We start from the raw sequence: 18,550 nt of genomic DNA, 5'->3' as shown, positions 1-18,550 counted from the left end.
TTCATTATAAATCCATTGTTTTGAATTTCATATCTCTTCTTCATGCTCTTCTCATCCTGCAGGAAGTTATTTTTACGCATTTTAGTTACTTTCGAACCACCATATTTCATCATTTTGATAAGTTCAATCATCATGTCAGAAATCATGAAAATATCGGAAGGTATGACTTCAATATTTCACTGAATGTGCCTTAGTGTTACTATTCTAAAAAATTCTGAAGCAACCTTTCTGATGTTTTTATTTTACATTTTTATTTGTAAAACATACGAATGACTAATGTTTCAGTGTAAAGATACTATGGGTTTTTTTTACAATGTTATCAAGGGTCCACATCCTGTCTGAAAGCAAGTGTCGTATGAGTAAATTGTTACGATCTGATTCGTTTTCAACTTCTGTTTTGAAGAGGAAGAGGAAGTGTAGAAACAAAGCCAAAAATAATAAGAGTCGAAACAGGAATAGCATGCTAAATTTTAAGAATAAAATAATGAAAATATTGCATTAATAGCTTCTTCGATGATACAGCTTGAAATGTGCAAGTTAATACATACAAATACATAAAACATGATGATAAATATCTGACCTATAGTAAAAAAATAAAGAAATTATAGCAAATCAAAGAAATAGTGTACAGATTAACTAGATGAAATCCTACAGATCTGTTCTGTTTTGTTTAGTACATGTACTCTGTACACATATAATGTGACCAATCTTTCAGTTTTTCCTCTAAAACGGTCCTATTTAACCATCACCGCGTGGACAAATTAACATAAACATATATCATATAATGAATCATCACCAGTATTGAAATCATTTCTTTAGGTGCTGGAGAAGCATTCCATACATGTAAATGTTATTTTCAACAGTATTTCAGTCATGTAATGGCAGTCAGTTAACCTAATCAGTGTTTCTGGATTCTCTACAAGTACTAGCCTTTTCCTCGCAAGTAACTGCCAACTTCTCCATATGATTCAGAAGTGGAGGACGAAACTACTCCTGACAATGTCTATCATCAAATCGCCATGAAGAACATACACCTCTCCCGGGATCGAAATCACGACCCTGCGATCCTTATAACTGCGCTCTTCTTATTGAGCTACCTGACAGTAATGTGATTTTAACTGTTGATGAGAGAATTTTTTATATATTTATATGTAATTCATTTTTCTGTCATAGTCTTCTTCTTCAAAACATACCATATTTTCCCTTTCGCACACATTTCTCAAAAAGTGTACAATAGGTAAATATTTTTTATAGTCAGTGCAAAGCTTAAATTCAAATTTGACTGCTGCACGAAGTGCAAGAAATGCATTTGCAGTGTCATTTTATAATCATATAATCAACAACTTTTCTAACACACCTGACTTTGTTTTTATCTCTGCCAAAATTTTTACAGATCTGAATGAAAATTGGACACATTGTTTAATGACCAGTTCAGTTAAATAACAAGAGGACCATGATGGTCCTGAATCGCTCACCTATCCCCACATGACCCAGTGTTGAACTGAGTATGACGTCGTTATTTCTATTATTTGACACAGTGACCTAGTTTTTGAGCACATGTGACCTAGATATCATCAAGATAAAAAATTCTGACCAATTTTCATGAAGATCCATTGAAAAATATGGCCTCTAGAGAGGTCACAAGGTTTTTCTATTATTTGACCTAATGACCTAGTTTTTGAAGGCACGTGACCCACTTTTAAACATGACCTAGATATCATCAAGGTGAACATTCTCACCAATTGTCATGAAGATCTCATGAAAAATATGGCCTCTATAGAGGTCACAAGGTTTTTCTATTTTCCGACCTACTGACCTAGTTTTTGATCCCACGTGACCCAGTTTCGAACTTGACCTAGATATCATCAAGGCGAACATTCTGACCAATATTCATGAAGATCTCATGAAAAATATGGCCTCTAGAGAGGTCACAAGGTTTTTCTATTTTTAGACCTACTGACCTAGTTTTTGACCGCACTTGACCCAGTTTCGAATCTGACCTAGATATCATCAAGGTAAACATTCTGACCAATTTTCATGAAGTTCCATTGAGAAATATGGCCTCTAGAGAGGTCACAAGGTTTTTCTATTTTTAGACCTACTGACCTAGTTTTTGACCGCACGTGACCCAGTTACGAACTTGACCTAGATATCATCAAGGTAAACATTCTGACCAATTTTCATGAAGATCCATTGAGAAATATGGCCTCTAGAGAGGTCACAAGGTTTTTCTATTTTTAGACCTACTGACCTAGTTTTTGACCCCACGTGACCCAGTTTCGAACTTGACCTAGATATCATCAAGGTGAACATTCTGACCAATATTCCTGAAGATTTCATGAAAAATATGGCCTCTAGAGAGGTCACAAGGTTTTTCTATTTTTAGCTCACCTGAGCACGAAGTGCTCTAAGGTGAGCTTTAGTGATCACCCTGTGTCCGGCGTCCGTCGTCGTCCGTCGTCCGTCCGTCCGTCCGTCCGTCCGTCCGTCGTCAACAATTTGACTGTTAACACTCTAGAGGTCACATTTTTGACCCAATCTTAATGAAACTTGGTCAGAATGTTACCCTCAATAAAATCTTGGACGAGTTCGATATTGGGTCATCTGGGATCAAAAACTAGGTCATCAGGTCAAATCAAAGGAAAAGCTTGTTAACACTCTAGAGGTCACATTTTTGGCCCAATCTTAATGAAACTTGGTCAGAATGTTACCCGCAATAAAATCTTGGACGAGTTTGATATTGGATCATCTGGGATCAAAAACTAGGTCATCAGGTCAGATCAAAGGAAAAGCTTGTTAACACTCTAGAGGTCACATTTTTGGCCCAATCTTAATGAAACTTGGTCAGAATGTTACCCTCAATAAAATCTTGGACGAGTTCGATATTGGGTCATCTGGGGTCAAAAACTAGGTCATAAGGTCAAATCAACGGAAAAGCTTGTTAACACTCTAGAGGTCACAATTTTGGCCCAATCTTAATGAAACTTGGTCAGGATGTTACCCTCAATAAAATTTTGGACGAGTTGGATATTGGTTCATCTGGGGTCAAAAACTAGGTCACCAGGTCAAATCAAAGGAAAAGCTTGTTAACACTCTAGAGGTCACATTTTTGGCCCAGTCTTAATGAAACTTGGTCAGAATGTTACCCTTAATAAAATCTTGGACGAGTTCGATATTTGGTTATCTGGGTTCATAAACTAGGTCACCAGGTCAAATCAAAGGAAAAGCTTGTTAACACTGTAGAAGCCGCATTTATGACTGTATCTTCATGAAACTTGGTCAGATTGTTAATATTGATGATCTTAAAGTCCAGTTTGAATCTGGGTCATGTAGGATAAAAAACTAGGTCACCAAGCCAAATCAAATGAAAAGCTAGTTTACACTGTAGAGGCCACATTTATGACCATATCTTAATGAAACTTGGTCAAAATGTTAATCTTGATGATCTATAGCTCAATTTCAAATCTGGGTTAGGTGGGGTCAAAAACTAGGTCACTAGGTCATATCAAAGGAAAAGCTTGTTAACACTCTAGAGGCCACATTTATGACTATATCTTCATGAAACTTAGTCAGAATGTTAAACTTGATGATCTTTTGGACAAATTTGAATCTGCGTCATGTCGGGTCAAAAACTAGGTCACCAGGTCAAATCAAAGGAAAAGCTAATTAACACTGTAGAGGCCACATTTATGACCATATCTTAATGAAACTTGGTCAGAATGTTAATCTTGATGATCTTTAGGTCAAGTTTAAATCTGGGTCAGATGGAGTCAAAAACTAGGTCACTAGGTCATATCAAAGGAAAAGCTTGTTAACACTCTAGAGGCCACTTTTATGACTGTATCTTCATGAAACTTAGTCAGAATGTTAAACTTGATGGTCTTTAGGTCAAGTTCGAATCTGGGTCATGTCGGGTCAAAAACTAGGTCACGGGGGTCAAATAAAAGGAATAGCTAGTTAACACTTTAGAGGCCACATTTATGACCATATCTTAATGAAACTTGGTCAGAATGTTAATCTTGATGATCTATAGGTCAAGTTTAAATCTGGGTCAGGTGTGTTAAAAAACTAGGTCACTAGGTCAAATCAAAGGAAAAGCTTGTTAACACTCTAGAGGCCACATTTATGACTGTATCTTCTTGAAACTTAATCAGAATGTTAATCTTGGTGATCTTTAGGTCAAGTTTAAATCTGGGTCATGTGGGGGCAAAAACTAGGTCACCTGGTCAAATCAACGGAAAAGCTAGTTAACACTTTAGAGGCTACATTTATGACCATATCTTAATGAAACTTGGTCAGAATGTTGATCTTGATGATCTTTAGGTCAATAGGTCAGGTGAGCGATACAGGGCCTTCATGGCCCTCTTGTTAGAACTACTGACCTAGTTTTTGACCCCACGTGACCCAGTTTCGAACTTGACCTAGATATCATCAAGGTGAACATTCTGACCAACTTTCATGAAGATCCATTGAGAAATATGGCCTCTAGAGAGGTCACAAGGTTTTTCTATTTTTAGACCTACTGACCTAGTTTTTGACCCAATGTGACCCAGTTTCGAATTTGACCTAGATATCATCAAGGTGAACATTCTGACCAATATTCATGAAGATCTCATGAAGAATATGGCCTCTAGAGAGGTCACAAGGTTTTTCTATTTTTAGACCTACTGACCTAGTTTTTGAACCCACGTGACCCAGTTTCAAACTTGACCTAGATATCATCAAGGTGAACATTCTGACCAATTTTCATGAAGATCTTGTGAAAAATATGGCCTCTAGAGAGGTCACAAGGTTTTTCTATTTTTAGAAATACTGACCTAGTTTTGGACCGCATGTGACCCAGTTTCGAACTTGACCTAGATATCATCAAGATAAGCATTCTGACCAATTTTCATAAAGACCCCATGAAAAATGTGACCTCTAGAGTGGTCACAAGCAAAAGTTTACGCACGCACGGACGGACGACGGACGCTGCGCGATCACAAAAGCTCACCTTGTCACTTTGTGACAGGTGAGCTAAAAATAACAAGTGATATCAATTGTAAGTACATTCGTTGAGCCATGACATTTCAAATAAGGTAACCCAAAAATAAAATGTCACAGAATGAATGCAACATGGTGCTGGTCTCCAAGTGGCAAGTCAGTAGGGAAAGCGTATGGATCGCGGGGTTGCAAGTTTGATCCCCAGGTGGAGCGAATGTTCCCCATGACAATTTGATTAAAGACATTGTGTCTGAAATCAATTGTCCTCCACCTCTGATAATTCATGTGGGGAAGTTGGCAGTTAGTTGCGGAGAACAGGTTTGTACTGGTACAGAATCCAGGAACACTAGTTAGGTTAACAGCCTGCCGTTACATGACTGAAATACTGTTGAAAAATGGTGTTAAACCCAAAACAAACAAAGCGGCAAGTACTGCCATCTGCGGGATTAAACAATTTTGTGGCTAATACTTCAATCTCCAAGGCATTATGAATATGACCTTGTCCTGACAGAGGATACTATTCTGCAAGTGTGCATTAATAGAGATATCAGAGTATCAGATTTGTATTGAGAAATATGCGCGAGTTCTGCAGTTGAGGTTTTGCGCTACATATGCGGTGCAATATTTTTACGAAAAAAACACGAGCACATATTTCTTGATGCAAAGCTTATCATCATTTGTTGCATATTCATTTTTACTAGTCTTATAAAATCATAAATATTTTGCTTGTTTGGCTGAGAAAATTTGAAAATTATTAAGGTAAATGTACTTCTTGATTCCACGACAACCATTCATTTGTTGTCATTAATGACGTCACAAACCTGATATAAAACTAACATGTTCATATTGACAATATTGACGGATGTTCAAAATTTGTCAAAGATAAAAGGAAAAAAACATGTGTGGAGTTAGAATAGTTGTTGAGTATAATATTAACATATGCACCATTTTGCTATCCTTAATACATTAGAAGTACGTTTTCTAAAGTCCAGTTTTGACCTTTGACATGCCTGTGACCTTGAAATGACCTTAAAATAACACTTGGATATGACAGTACCAAAAATATTTCTGCAGTTGATCCAGGTATAAATGATTAACAAACATGGCAAGTATAACACACTTTGCCATCACAAGGGTGCCACTTTTAACAGATATATATAATTTTACATAATATATATTATATATAATATTTTTTGATATTATCAATTCTATTAACAAAATACTTTAGGGCATTAAATTTGAGACACAATATTTAAATCGATGTAGGTGGTTATATGAAAACAAGAGATCACAGAGTGATCTTGGCGCCCACCAATGTGCCATTTTTGAGTGTTCCAAATTTTAAATTCAACTTTGGGAAAAAAACATACTTTTTGGCATTGGGATTACCTCCTTTTACAGGAGGGAGATTCATAGGGAAAAAAAGCCCTGCAAGGTCAAAGTTTGTTTCGGTACACAATCCTGTGCATGTGGTCTAAATTTGATGCCTGTACCTTCAAAAATGTGAAAGTAGGTCACTAGGTCAATGTAAAGGGCAAAGTTTGTTTCGGTACATAAAACCATGCATGTGGTCCAAATTTTAAGGCTGTAGCTTGAGAAATGTGAAAGTAGGTCACTGGGTCAAAATCAAGGTCAAATTTCATTTCGAAACACAAAACTATGCATATGGTCCAAATTTGAAGCCTGTACCTTCAAAAATGTGAAAGTAGGTCACTAGGTCAATGTCAAGGTCAAAGTTTTTTCGATACACAAAACTATGCATGTGGTCAAAATTTGAAGGCTGTAGCTTGAGAAATGTGGAAGTAGGTCACTAGGTCAAAATCAAGGTTAAATTTCATTTCCGAACACGAAACTATGCATGTGGTCCAAATTTGAAGCCTGTACCTACAAAAAATGTGAAAGTAGGTCACTTGGTCAATGTCAAGGTCAAAGTGTTTTCTGGTGCACAAAACTATGCATGTGGTCCAAATTTGAAGGCTGTATAGCTTGAGAAAATGTGAAAGTAGGTGACTAGGTCAAAATCAAGGTCAAATTTCATTTCAAAACCAAAATTATGCATGTGGTCCAAATTTGAAGCCTGTACCTACAAAAAAATGTGAAAGTAGGTCACCAGGTCAATGTCAAGGTCAAAGTTTTTTTCGGTACACAAAACTATGCATGTGGTCCAAATTTGAAGGCTGTAGCTTGAGAAATGTGAAAGTATGTCACAAGGTCAAAATCAATGTCAAATTTCATTTTGAAACACGGAACTATGCATGTGGTCCAAATTTGACGCCTGTACCTTCAAAAATGTGAAAGTAGGTCAGTAGGTCAAAGTCAAGGTCAAAGTTTTTTCCAGTGCACAAAATTATGCATGTGGTCCAAATTTGAAGGCTGTAGCTACAGAAATGTGAAAGTAGGTCACTAGGTCAAAATCAAGGTCAACTCGTGTCAAGGTTCATCTGCCACTCAAAAATATACATGTGGTCCAAGTTTGAATGTTGTAGTTATTGACAAGAAGATTTTAAAAGCTTTTCCCTATATAAGTCTATATGAAACATGTGACCCCCGGGGCGGGGCCATATTTGACCCTAGGGGGATAATTTGAACAAACTTGGTAGAGAACCACTAGATGATGCTACATTACAAATATCAAAGCCCTAGGCTTTGTGGTTTGGACAAGAAGATTTTCAAAGTTTTTCCCTATATAAGTCTATGTAAACCATATGACCCCCGGGGCAGGGCCATATTTGACCCCAGGGGTATAATTTGAACAATCTTAGTCGAAGACCACTAGATGATGTCACATACAAAATATCAAAGCCCTAGGCCCTGTGGTTTTGAACAAGAGGTTTTTCAAAGTTTTTTCCCTATATAAGTCTATATAAACCATGTGACCCCCAGGGTGGGGCTATATTTGACCCCAGAGAAATAATTTGAATCATCTTGGTAGAGGACCACTAGATGATGCTTCATACCAAATATCAAAGCCCTAGGCCCTGTGGTTTTGGACAAGAAGGTTTTCAAAGTTTTTCCCTATATAAATCTATGTAAATTATAGAAATAAACAAAGGGCCATAACTCACTCATAAATTGTTGAACCAGTCTGATTTTCAGGGGGACACAACTATGGTACCAATACATCATTCTGACAAAGTTTGGTCAAAATCCCCCCAGTAGTTTCTGAGATGCGATAACGAGAAATTGTTAACGGACGGACGGACGGAATGACGGACGGACGGACCACGGACGCAAAGTGATTTCAATAGCCCACCATCTGATGATGGTGGGCTAATAAAATGAGTGCACAGCTGCATAGTTTATTTGTAAATGCACACATTTGACCTTTGGCCCCATTACACTGTAATGAGGAACCCTAGAAGGTGACAGCCCCTTTTAAAATTCATGTTTTATCCTAAAGACCACTTTTATACTAATATCTGAGCATTAACAAAAAATGCCATCAGAAGTCACATTTTTCCTAAGATATTGGCACACAGTAAGCTATTTAAGCTAAAATAATGGGAACATAGTATTTTCTGTGGTGCTTTTATCTCCTTTTGTCCAGTATAAATTGATAAAATTTTCTCCATAGTTCTGCGACATCAAAAAGCAAGACCAAGGAAAAATCCTCCAGCAAAACTTCCTGCTAAAAACATGTTCTCTTGTGCAAATCTGCATATCTGGAAAAACAAATGAGAAATAATAACAAAATTGCTTCACCAGTGCTCTGCAAAGTGGGGCAATAAACATTCAAACAGTTGTAGAACAGAGGAAGTAGGGGGTGGGGGAGGGGGTGCACTCCTCAAATCAGCTGATCACCACCCACCTATATTCAAAGTTTAAAATCAATACCTTGAATAGTTTTGAAGTTGTACTCTGGATACAAAATACAAAGGACAGATTTGAACTCAAATTTTGTGACCTTGACCTTTGGCTAACCAAAGTCTATGCGCTCTGCACACCATCTCATCACCATCTACCTACAGGTTTTTAAGTTATGAGAGATTTGACCTGGCTGTGACCCTGACTTTTGACCTGGTTCATTCACTCTGCAAATCGTCTCATTGTTACCTGTATGCTTAGATGTAAGTCAATACTCTGAATGGTTACTGGTTAAGCTCCAGACACCACATATGACACACAGACAGACAGACACACACCCACAACATAACACCTCTGTTTTTCCAAAACAGACATAATATTATAAGCATTTCTCAAACAAGATGCCCATTAGTCAGCCATAAATCCTTCACTTTACCTTTAGCCTGCTGCTGGCAAGTGGTTCTGCCTTTGCAACCACTGCAGACCAAGATAAGCCCGCATGTCCATGCAAGCTGATCATGGTCTGCACTGTTCGCTATTCAGTCAGTACGTTTTCATCCCTTCCAATAATGAATGGTATTGTCTAAATTGAATGATGGAACAGTCTTTTTTGAAATTTAGCTGGGTAAAGTTAAGTATGTTGGCACCTGTTTGCACCCACACCCAACAACAAGCAATTGACAAACTGGAACAAGAGTGCCAGACTGTCACAAAATACGCCCGTCATCGAATTTGGCCTAATTCAAGGGTGCTTTGGGCGATTTGAGTGGTTATCGAACTTGGCCAAGATATTAAAAATAGACTGTTCTGAGATATTATGCCCACAAACATTGTCAACAAGTTTGGTGAAGATCAGATGAAAACTGTTCGACTTAGAGAGCGGACAAGGCTAAATTCACAGTTTTTCGAGTAATTCAAGAGCCATAATCCAAGAGTGCCTGGGACAATTTGGCTGGTTATCGAACTTGGCCGAGATATTATGCCCACAAACAAGAGAGCGGACATGCTTTGGATGCCTCCCGCTGCCACGGGTGTTCACATAATACGCCCCACTCTTTCAGAGACAAGCGTATAATAATTTTCATGTATTAGTAGAAGATCATCCAAGAAACACACAAAGGACATCTCTGTAGGTCATTTCAAAATTGTACCAGTGCTTAAGAATATATCATTTGAAGCATTTTCTATTTCTAGCTTTGTGCAGCTGAGCAGGGCACATATACATCAGACTTAAAAATCTGAAATTTAGGCTTTTAATCTGTATTAACTCAAATTGCCGTAACTTCTTTTATAATTAATCTATAATGCTGAAACTTTGCGCAGTTCTTTGTTGTAGAACATCCTTTATTTATCAAAATCTGTACAAATAGTCTAAAGTTTTACTCTTAAGGAGGTAGGTTACCTTGTTACAAGGGTAAATTCAAATTAGTTGAACCGCAGCATTTTTTTGTATTTCGTGCAATATGAAGTTTTAACTGCTACATTCTCAGTTTTGTTTGTCTCTGTCCCTTCAAGTTCAATTTTTATCTAGGTTTGAAGATCATGACCCTCCAAAGATACTTCATATTGAAAGAAGAAGGAAAATACGGATATTTAACACTTTTCAGTGTATTTTAGTTTCATTGATATCCGTAGAAGTCTGCATAATTGATAATTTTACTAGTATGCACGTTAGCTTTCTAATATAAGCTTAAAATGTATATGTCGCGGGGCTTTTGTTTCCATGGTAACGCATTTTCACTCATTTTTAAACAACTATGTATAAAAATAGGGGTTTTCGACGGCTTCAGCGCCATTCTGTTAATGACCAACATGGAATATTTGGGTAATATTATTAGCAAAATACCAAGCACTTTACATGGTACCCTTTTTTCTTAAAGTTTAAAGTAACCATGGCAACAGAGATGTTTAAAATAGCTTATATCTTGCTTTTTGTCGTAATTTCTTATAAAAAATATTGAATAAGATTATCTTTCTAGCTGATGTAGCTTTAAAACATATTATGTCTTACGTAAGTTATATTTTCGTGTTATTTTCATTTATTCAAACAAACTTCACAGCTTAGAATACTTACAGCAGTACCCCTTGTCCAGTATTTTTCATGGAAAAATCATTCAGCATGCTGCTATTATTCTCATGGATATTGTTGAAATGAAAACAAGAGGACCATGATGGTCCTGAATCGCTCACCTCTTCCCACATGACCCAGTTTTGAGTATGACGTCGTTTTTTCTATTATTTGACATAGTGACCTAGTTTTTGAGCTCATGTGACCCAGTTTTGAAATTGACCTAGATATTATCAAGATAAAAATTCGGACCAATTTTCATGAAGATCCATTGAAAAATATGGTCTCTAGAGAGGTCACAAGGTTTTTCTATTATTTGACCTATGGACCTAGTTTTCGAAGGTACGTGACCCTGTTTTGAACATTTTCTAGATATCATCAAGATGAACATTCTCACTAATTTTCATGAAGATCTCATGAAAAATATGGCCTCTAGAGAGGTCACAAGGTTTTTCTATTTTTATACATACTGACCTAGTTTTAGACTGCACGTGACCCAGTTTCGAAACTGACCCAGATATCATCAAGGTGAACATTCAGATCAATTTTCATGAAGATCCATTGAAAAATATGGCCTCTAGAGAGGTCAAAAGATTTTAATTATTTTAGACCTACTGACCTAGTTCTTGACCGCAGTTGACCCAGTTTCAAACTTGACCTAGATATTATCAAGATGAACATTCAGACCAACTTTCATACAGATCCCATGAAAAGTATGGCCTCTAGAGAGGTCACAAGGTTTTTTTATTATTTGACCTACTGACCTAGTTTTTTATGGCACGTGACCCAGTTTCAAACTTGACCTAGATATCATCAAGGTGAACATTCTGACCAATTTTCATGAAGATCCATTCAAGGGTATGGCCTCTAGACAGGTCACAAGGTTTTTCTATTTTAAGACCTACTGACCTAGTTTTTGATCGCAGTTGACCCAATTTCAAACTGACCTATATATCATCAAGATAAACATTCAGACCAACTTTCATACAGATCCCATGAAAAATATGGCCTCTAGAGAGGTCACAACGTTTTTCCATTATTTGACCTACTGACCTACTTTTTGAAGGCACGTGACCCACTTTCAAACTTACCCTAGATATCATCAAGATGAACATTCAGACCAATTTTCATACAGATCCCATGATAAATATGGCCTCTAGAGAGGTCACAAGGTTTTTCTATTATTTGTCCTACTGACCTAGTTTTTGATGGCACGTGACCCACTTTCGAACCTGACCTAGATATTATCAAGGTGAACATTCTGACCAACTTTCATACAGATCCCATGAAAAATATGGCCTTTAGAGGTCACAAGGTTTTTCTATTATTTGACCTACTGACCTAGTTTTTGAAGGCACATGACCCAGTTTCGAACTTGACCTAGATATCATCAAGGTGAACGTTCTGACCAATATTCATGAAGATCTTATGAAATATATGGCCTCTAGAGAGGTCACAACGTTTTTCCATTATTTGACCTACTGACCTACTTTTTGAAGGCACGTGACCCACTTTCAAACTTACCCTAGATATCATCAAGATGAACATTCAGACCAATTTTCATACAGATCCCATGATAAATATGGCCTCTAGAGAGGTCACAAGGTTTTTCTATTTTTAGACCTACTGACCTAGTTTTTGACCGCACGTGACCTAGTTTCGACCTTGACCTAGATATCATCAAGATGAACATTCAGACCAACTTTCATACAGATCCCATGAAAAATATAGCCTTTAGAGAGGTCACAAGGTTTTTCTATTATTTGACCTACTGACCTAGTTTTTGATGGCACGTGACCCAGTTTCGAACTTGACCTAGATATCATCAAGGTGAACGTTCTGACCAATATTCATGAAGATCTTATGAAATATATGGCCTCTAGAGAGGTCACAAGGTTTTTCTATTTTTAGACCTACTGACCTAGTTTTTGATGGCACCTGACCCAGTTTCGAACTTGAACTAGATATCATCAAGTTGAACATTCAGACCAATTTTCATGAAGATCTTGTGAAATATTTGGCCTCTAGAGAGGTCACAAGGTTTTTCTATTTTTAGACCTACTGACCTAGTTTTTGATAGCACGTGACCCAGTTTTGAACTTGACCTAGATATCATCAAGATGAACATTCTGACCAACTTTCGTAAAGATCCCATGAAAATGTGACCTCTAGAGTGGTCACAAGCAAAATTTTACGGACGGACGGACGGACGCACGCACGCACGACGGACACCGCGCGATCACAAAAGCTCACCTTATCACTTTGTGACAGGTGAGCTAATAAAAAGCTGAAGCTGTGTTTCTTAAATAGACCAGTGTCAAACTTTGGAATTTTACATTTAGATACATAGGTCACGGTCTTCGTTTCCATGGTAACATCAATTCAATTCAAGAAACCACAATTTTCTACTGAAAATTGAACAATTTTAGATCTTAGTTTTAGTATATAAGTAACAAATTATCAACGGAACCTGAAAAATAGGTATTACAAATCAAACTGCTACATTTTTTATTTGAAAATGGCCGTAACAAGTAACCTTTCACCCTACTATATTCCAAATAACATTGGTTACCGTCATCCATTTTCTTACAATCCGCATAACATTTCAATATAACTACATAAAAGAGGCAAAATATTGATTATTATTCAGAGCAAAAGTCTCATAAAAACATTTCAGCAAATAATGGTTATTTGAAAATAGTTAAAATAAAGAAAATGCACAGAATTACGTACTTCCAAGATAAAAGCTATTAATTTTGCGCGGTAACTGACACGTAACGTCATGGCGTCAATGACGTCATTTTAAGGCAACATTGTTTTGAAGCGTTTCTGCGGTAATTTATTTATTATTTCTGCATTATTAAACCAGAAAGCATCAGATCGAAAACAGCTTCATGATTTGTTTTAAGAAGAATGAATAAACAAACACATTTAGTTTGTCGTAAACGTTGTCGTAAATCGTCACGTTAGTTTCGGTTGGACATGCGCACATACAAATATGAAGGTAACCTACCTCCTTAAAACATTGATGAATATGTACCCAGAAGATTATCCAAATATCATCCATGCCAAGTTTTATCAACTTAAGTTCCAACATATGGTTTCAGAGATGTTGCTTAAAGGAAATGGTGAATCAACGGTTGGGCAATAGACAGCAAGAGATCACAATCAATCGCCCTGAGCACTTCAAGCTCAGGTGAGCTAAAAGTCAAATAATAATGTTTACATTATTCACTAATTGTGGATACTGCTTGTAGGCTTCACGTTCTACTCTGCGCCTGGCTTGGCCCACTTCCCTATTTACACGAGACCAGTTGATCTGTATATACCCTTGATGTTGGGCTATCTGAAATTATATATTAAGAAAGGTTAGAGAAAGAACCCTGAAAAGGGAGAAAAATCTTGTAGATACAGACATGCTCTTTGCAAACAGACAGTCTCACTGGTTCATTTATATGCCCAGTGTGTAGGAACGATACTTGTGAAGCTATATTTCCTGGGAACAGACCTAGTACTTGCCTCATAGGCAGGAGACAGTAAATAGTATCTCTGAAATATCCAGTGACTGGACTGGGATTCGAACCTCGGACCTCTGGATTGACAGGCAAGCATGTTACCACTTCACAGCCTTATGTTCAACTATTCAAAAGTTTTAATAGAAAAGAAAATCACACAAAAACAGTGAATGCGTTTAGAAAAACAAGCGCTCACCCGAATTACACTGAACAATTTTGGAAGATGATCATAAAAGGAAAATGTTTGTGAAATTATTTTGATATAGCATATTTGTACAATATTCTTATCAAAGGGTAAATGCCACAGTTGCCTATATGTATATAGGGCAAAAATTTTCCTATGGGCAGAATTTCTTTAAAGTTTGTGTACTCACTCAGAATCAAGTTTAAAACAGAAATATGTATCAAAAATTCAAAGTAGATTTTTTCAGTATTTTCCGACTTTCAAGGGCAGATAATTCATGATCAAGGGTTTCATATTTCTGTTTCTGATTTGATTCTCTGTCAGTAAAAAATAGTTTAAAAAAGAAATTCTTTCTGTAAGAAAATTTTTGCCTCATGTCAATATAGAGATTGTTGCAAATGTCCTAAACTATGAACATGACAAAATGATACTGCAAAGTCCTAGTCTTTCCCATGGACCGAATTTCTTTAAACTTTGTATACTGACTGCAAATGAAGTCTGAAACAGAAATAAAAATTAAAATGCACAGTTCTCTTGCCTTGATCTTGCATTATCTGCCCTTGGATATTGGATGTTTTTTGTATTTTCTGATTTTCAAGGGCAGATAATTCAAGATCAAGCCTTGGTACCTATGATTTTTAATACCAGTACATATTTCCGTTTTAAACTTAATTCTCAGTCAGTACACAAAGTATTCCGCCGTATGAAAATTTTTGCCCTACATACAAATAGGCAACTGTTGCATTTACCTTTAAAGGGCCAGCAGTTTCTGATTGTGAGATTTTTAAGGTTCTACAATATGCATCAGGGTTTCAGAAATCTGCAAATTTATTAGTGGGCTACCAATATTTTTGTCTGGTAGCCCAAACATTTTGGTTTATTTGGCAATGTCAGCTTAGTGTTTTTATACTACAGTTGGATGGAATGCATAAATCAATACAGGGTTTCATAATTTTAGTCATACACATAATAATAATAATGTTTTTATAGATTTTTCAGCAATTATCACATCTGTCTCCACATGACCCAATTTTCATGAAGATCCATTAAAAAATATATGGCTTCTAGAGAGGTCACAAAGTTTTTCTATGATTTGACCTAATGACCTAGTTATTGAAGGCACATGGACTTGTTTTGAACTTGACCTAGATATTATCAAGGCGAACATTCTCACCAATTTTCATGAAGATCTCATGAAGAGTATGGCCTCTAAAGAGGTCACAAGGTTTTTCTATTTTTATACATACTGACCTAGTTTTGACCATACGTGAGCCAGTTTTGAACTTGACCTAGATATCATCAAGGTGAACATTCAGACAAATTTTCATGAAGATTCATTGAAAAATATGGCTTCTAGAGTGGTCAAAAGGTTTTTCTATTTTTAGACCTGACCTAGTTTTTGACCGCAGTTGACCCAGTTTCAAACCTGACCTAGATATCATCAAGATGAATATTCAGACCAACTTTCATACAGATCCCATGAAAAATATGGCCTCTAGAGAGGTCACAAGGTTTTTTTTATTATTTGATCTACTGACCTAGTTTTTGAAGGCACGTGACCCAGTTTCGAACTTGACCTAGATATCATCAAAGGTGAACATTCTGACCAATTTTCATGAAGATCCATTGAAAAGTACGGCCTCTAGAGAGGTCACAAGGTTTTTCTATTTTTAGACCTACTGACCTAGTTTTTGACCGCAATTGACCCAGTTTCAAACTTGACCTACATATCATCAAGATGATTTCAGACCAACTTTCATACAGATCGCATGAAAAATATGGCCTCTACAGAGGTCACAAGGTTTTTCTATTATTTGACCTACTGACTTAGTTTTTGAAGGCACGTGACCCAATTTCAAACTTGATCTAGATATCATCAAGTTGAACATTCTGACCAATTTTCATGAAGATCCATTGAAAAGTACGGCCTCTAGAGAGGTCACAAGGTTTTTCTATTTTTAGACCTACTAACCTAGTTTTTGACCGCAGTTGACCCAGTTTCGAACTTGACCTAGATATCATTAAGATGAACATTCAAACCAACTTTCATATAGATCCCATGAAAAATATGGCCTCTAGAGAGGTCACAAGGTTTTTCTATTATTTGACCTACTGACCTAGTTTTTGATGGGACGTGACCCAGTTTCGAACTTGACCTAGATATCATCAAGGTAAACATTCTGACCAATTTTCATGAAGATCCATTGAAAAGTATGGCCTCTAGAGAGGTCACAAGGTTTTTCTATTTTTAGACCTACTGACCTAGTTTTCAACCGCACGTGACCCAGTTTCAAACTTGACCTAGATATCATCAAGATGAACATTCTGACCAACTTTCATAAAGATCCCATGAAAAATGTGACCTCTAGAGTGGTCACAAGCAAAAGTTTACGGACGGACGGACGGACGGACTAACGCACGGACGACGGACGCCACGCGATCACAAAAGCTCACCTTGTCACTTTGTGACAGGTGAGCTAAAAAGAAAAGATAAATAATTCTTCCAGATTCTTAACATGTTTTAACTAGAACTGCCACAGGAGTGACGAATAATACCCCTACAATACAGCCTTGTCACCACAAGAAAGAAATGGCCACAAGAATGTGCACCTGTGTATCAACAACAGCTGTCACTATTGGTGACAAATGCCCCCGAAGCATGCCCAAGAATACTACAGTTGTATGCGAAAAAAACAACACACATCATTTCGTGACCTTGACCTTGACCCAAGAGACCCAGGTCATAAGCGTGACACACCTTCTCAATATGGTTAACATTTGTGTCAAATTATTTTCAAATCCCTTGATAAATGGCAGAGTTATTGACAAGACAAGAAACACCTTTGATTTCTAAGTGTGACCCTTGACCTTGGAGCTAGGGTCTATGTCTTGCGCATGACACATCATCTCAATATAGGGAACATTTATGCTGAGTAATTTTAAAATCCCTTCATCAATGGCAGTGTTATGGACCGGACAAGAAACAGACTATGTTAACCTTTAACCTCTAAGTGTGACCTTGACCTTAGAGCTAGGGGTCTGGATCTTGCGTATGACATGTCGTCTCATTGTGGGAAACATTTATGCCTAGTAATTTCAAAATCCCTTCATGAATGGCAAAGTTATGGACCCGACACGAAACAGACCCTGTTGACCTTTGACTTCCGAGTGTCACCTTGACCTTGGAGCTAGGGGTTTGGATCTTGCGCATGACACGTCATCTCATTATGGTAAACATTTATGCAAAGTTATTTCAAAATCCCTTCATGGATGACAGAGTTATGGACCAGACACAAAACAGACCCTGTCACATGTTTGCTTTGTAGATGCATGCAATAAACACAGATGTGAAAGATGCAAGTAGTTTGTTTGAAATAGATATATTTTCATTTTATGCAAACTGATGAAATACTGTATTTTATCAGTGAGATATCACTCACTGCATATCACTCATTGTAAATGACATAGCTTTGCAGATCTACTTGTACACTGTGTATAAATTTTAAATCATTTGCTTAAAACAGGATGAAAATTGTAGTTGCACTTTGTTCTTTATAGTATATTTCTCGATTCAAATTATTTTACTTAAGTAATGACAAAGATATAATGAAAGTGCACCACAATTAACCTGAAATTCTAAGTAAAAAGGGGGCATAACTCATGAAATATTGGTGGAAGAGTTACAGCCCTTGTATCATATGATGTGGATGATGATGTAGTACAACTAAGTACAACTATTCTAAGTTTGAATTAAATCCATTTGGTAATAACAGAGATAAAGTGAAAGTGCATCAAAAAATTTAACCTGAAATTTTATGTACAAAAGGGGGATACCTCATAAAATACAGGTGTCACAGTTATGGCCCTTGTGTCAAATGATGTAGGTGGTGATGATGAACAATTATTTTAAGTCTGAATCAAATCCATTGAGAATTAACAGAGATATAGTGAAAATGCATTAAAATTAACAAAAAATCCTAAGTAAAAAGGGGGCAT

The 18,550-nt window shown here is 36.8% G+C and overlaps 1 protein-coding gene across 3 annotated transcripts in view; it reads right to left on the bottom strand.

Moving 5' to 3' along the window:
- Positions 1-221: 221 nt before the first annotated feature.
- Positions 222-18,550, bottom strand: part of LOC123554806 (FUN14 domain-containing protein 1A-like) — a 90,374-nt gene continuing 72,045 nt past the window's right edge. For 2 of the 3 annotated variants that reach the window (XM_045345155.2, XM_053547719.1), the window contains exons 4-5: positions 14,082-14,201; positions 222-8,645 (exon numbers count right to left, since the gene is read on the bottom strand). In XM_045345155.2, the coding sequence (XP_045201090.1) occupies positions 8,568-8,645; positions 14,082-14,201 (198 nt within the window). In that variant the 3' untranslated portion in view covers positions 222-8,567. Of the gene's footprint in view, positions 8,646-14,081; positions 14,202-18,550 lie in introns of those variants that run through there. The other variant, XM_045345160.2, reaches the window with a different exon arrangement.

This window comes from Mercenaria mercenaria, chromosome 7 (genome assembly GCF_021730395.1).
Source record: "Mercenaria mercenaria strain notata chromosome 7, MADL_Memer_1, whole genome shotgun sequence".
Lineage (NCBI taxonomy): Eukaryota > Metazoa > Mollusca > Bivalvia > Venerida > Veneridae > Mercenaria > Mercenaria mercenaria.
Note: the sequence above shows the minus strand (reverse complement) of the source record. Positions and strands in the feature narration are given on the sequence as shown.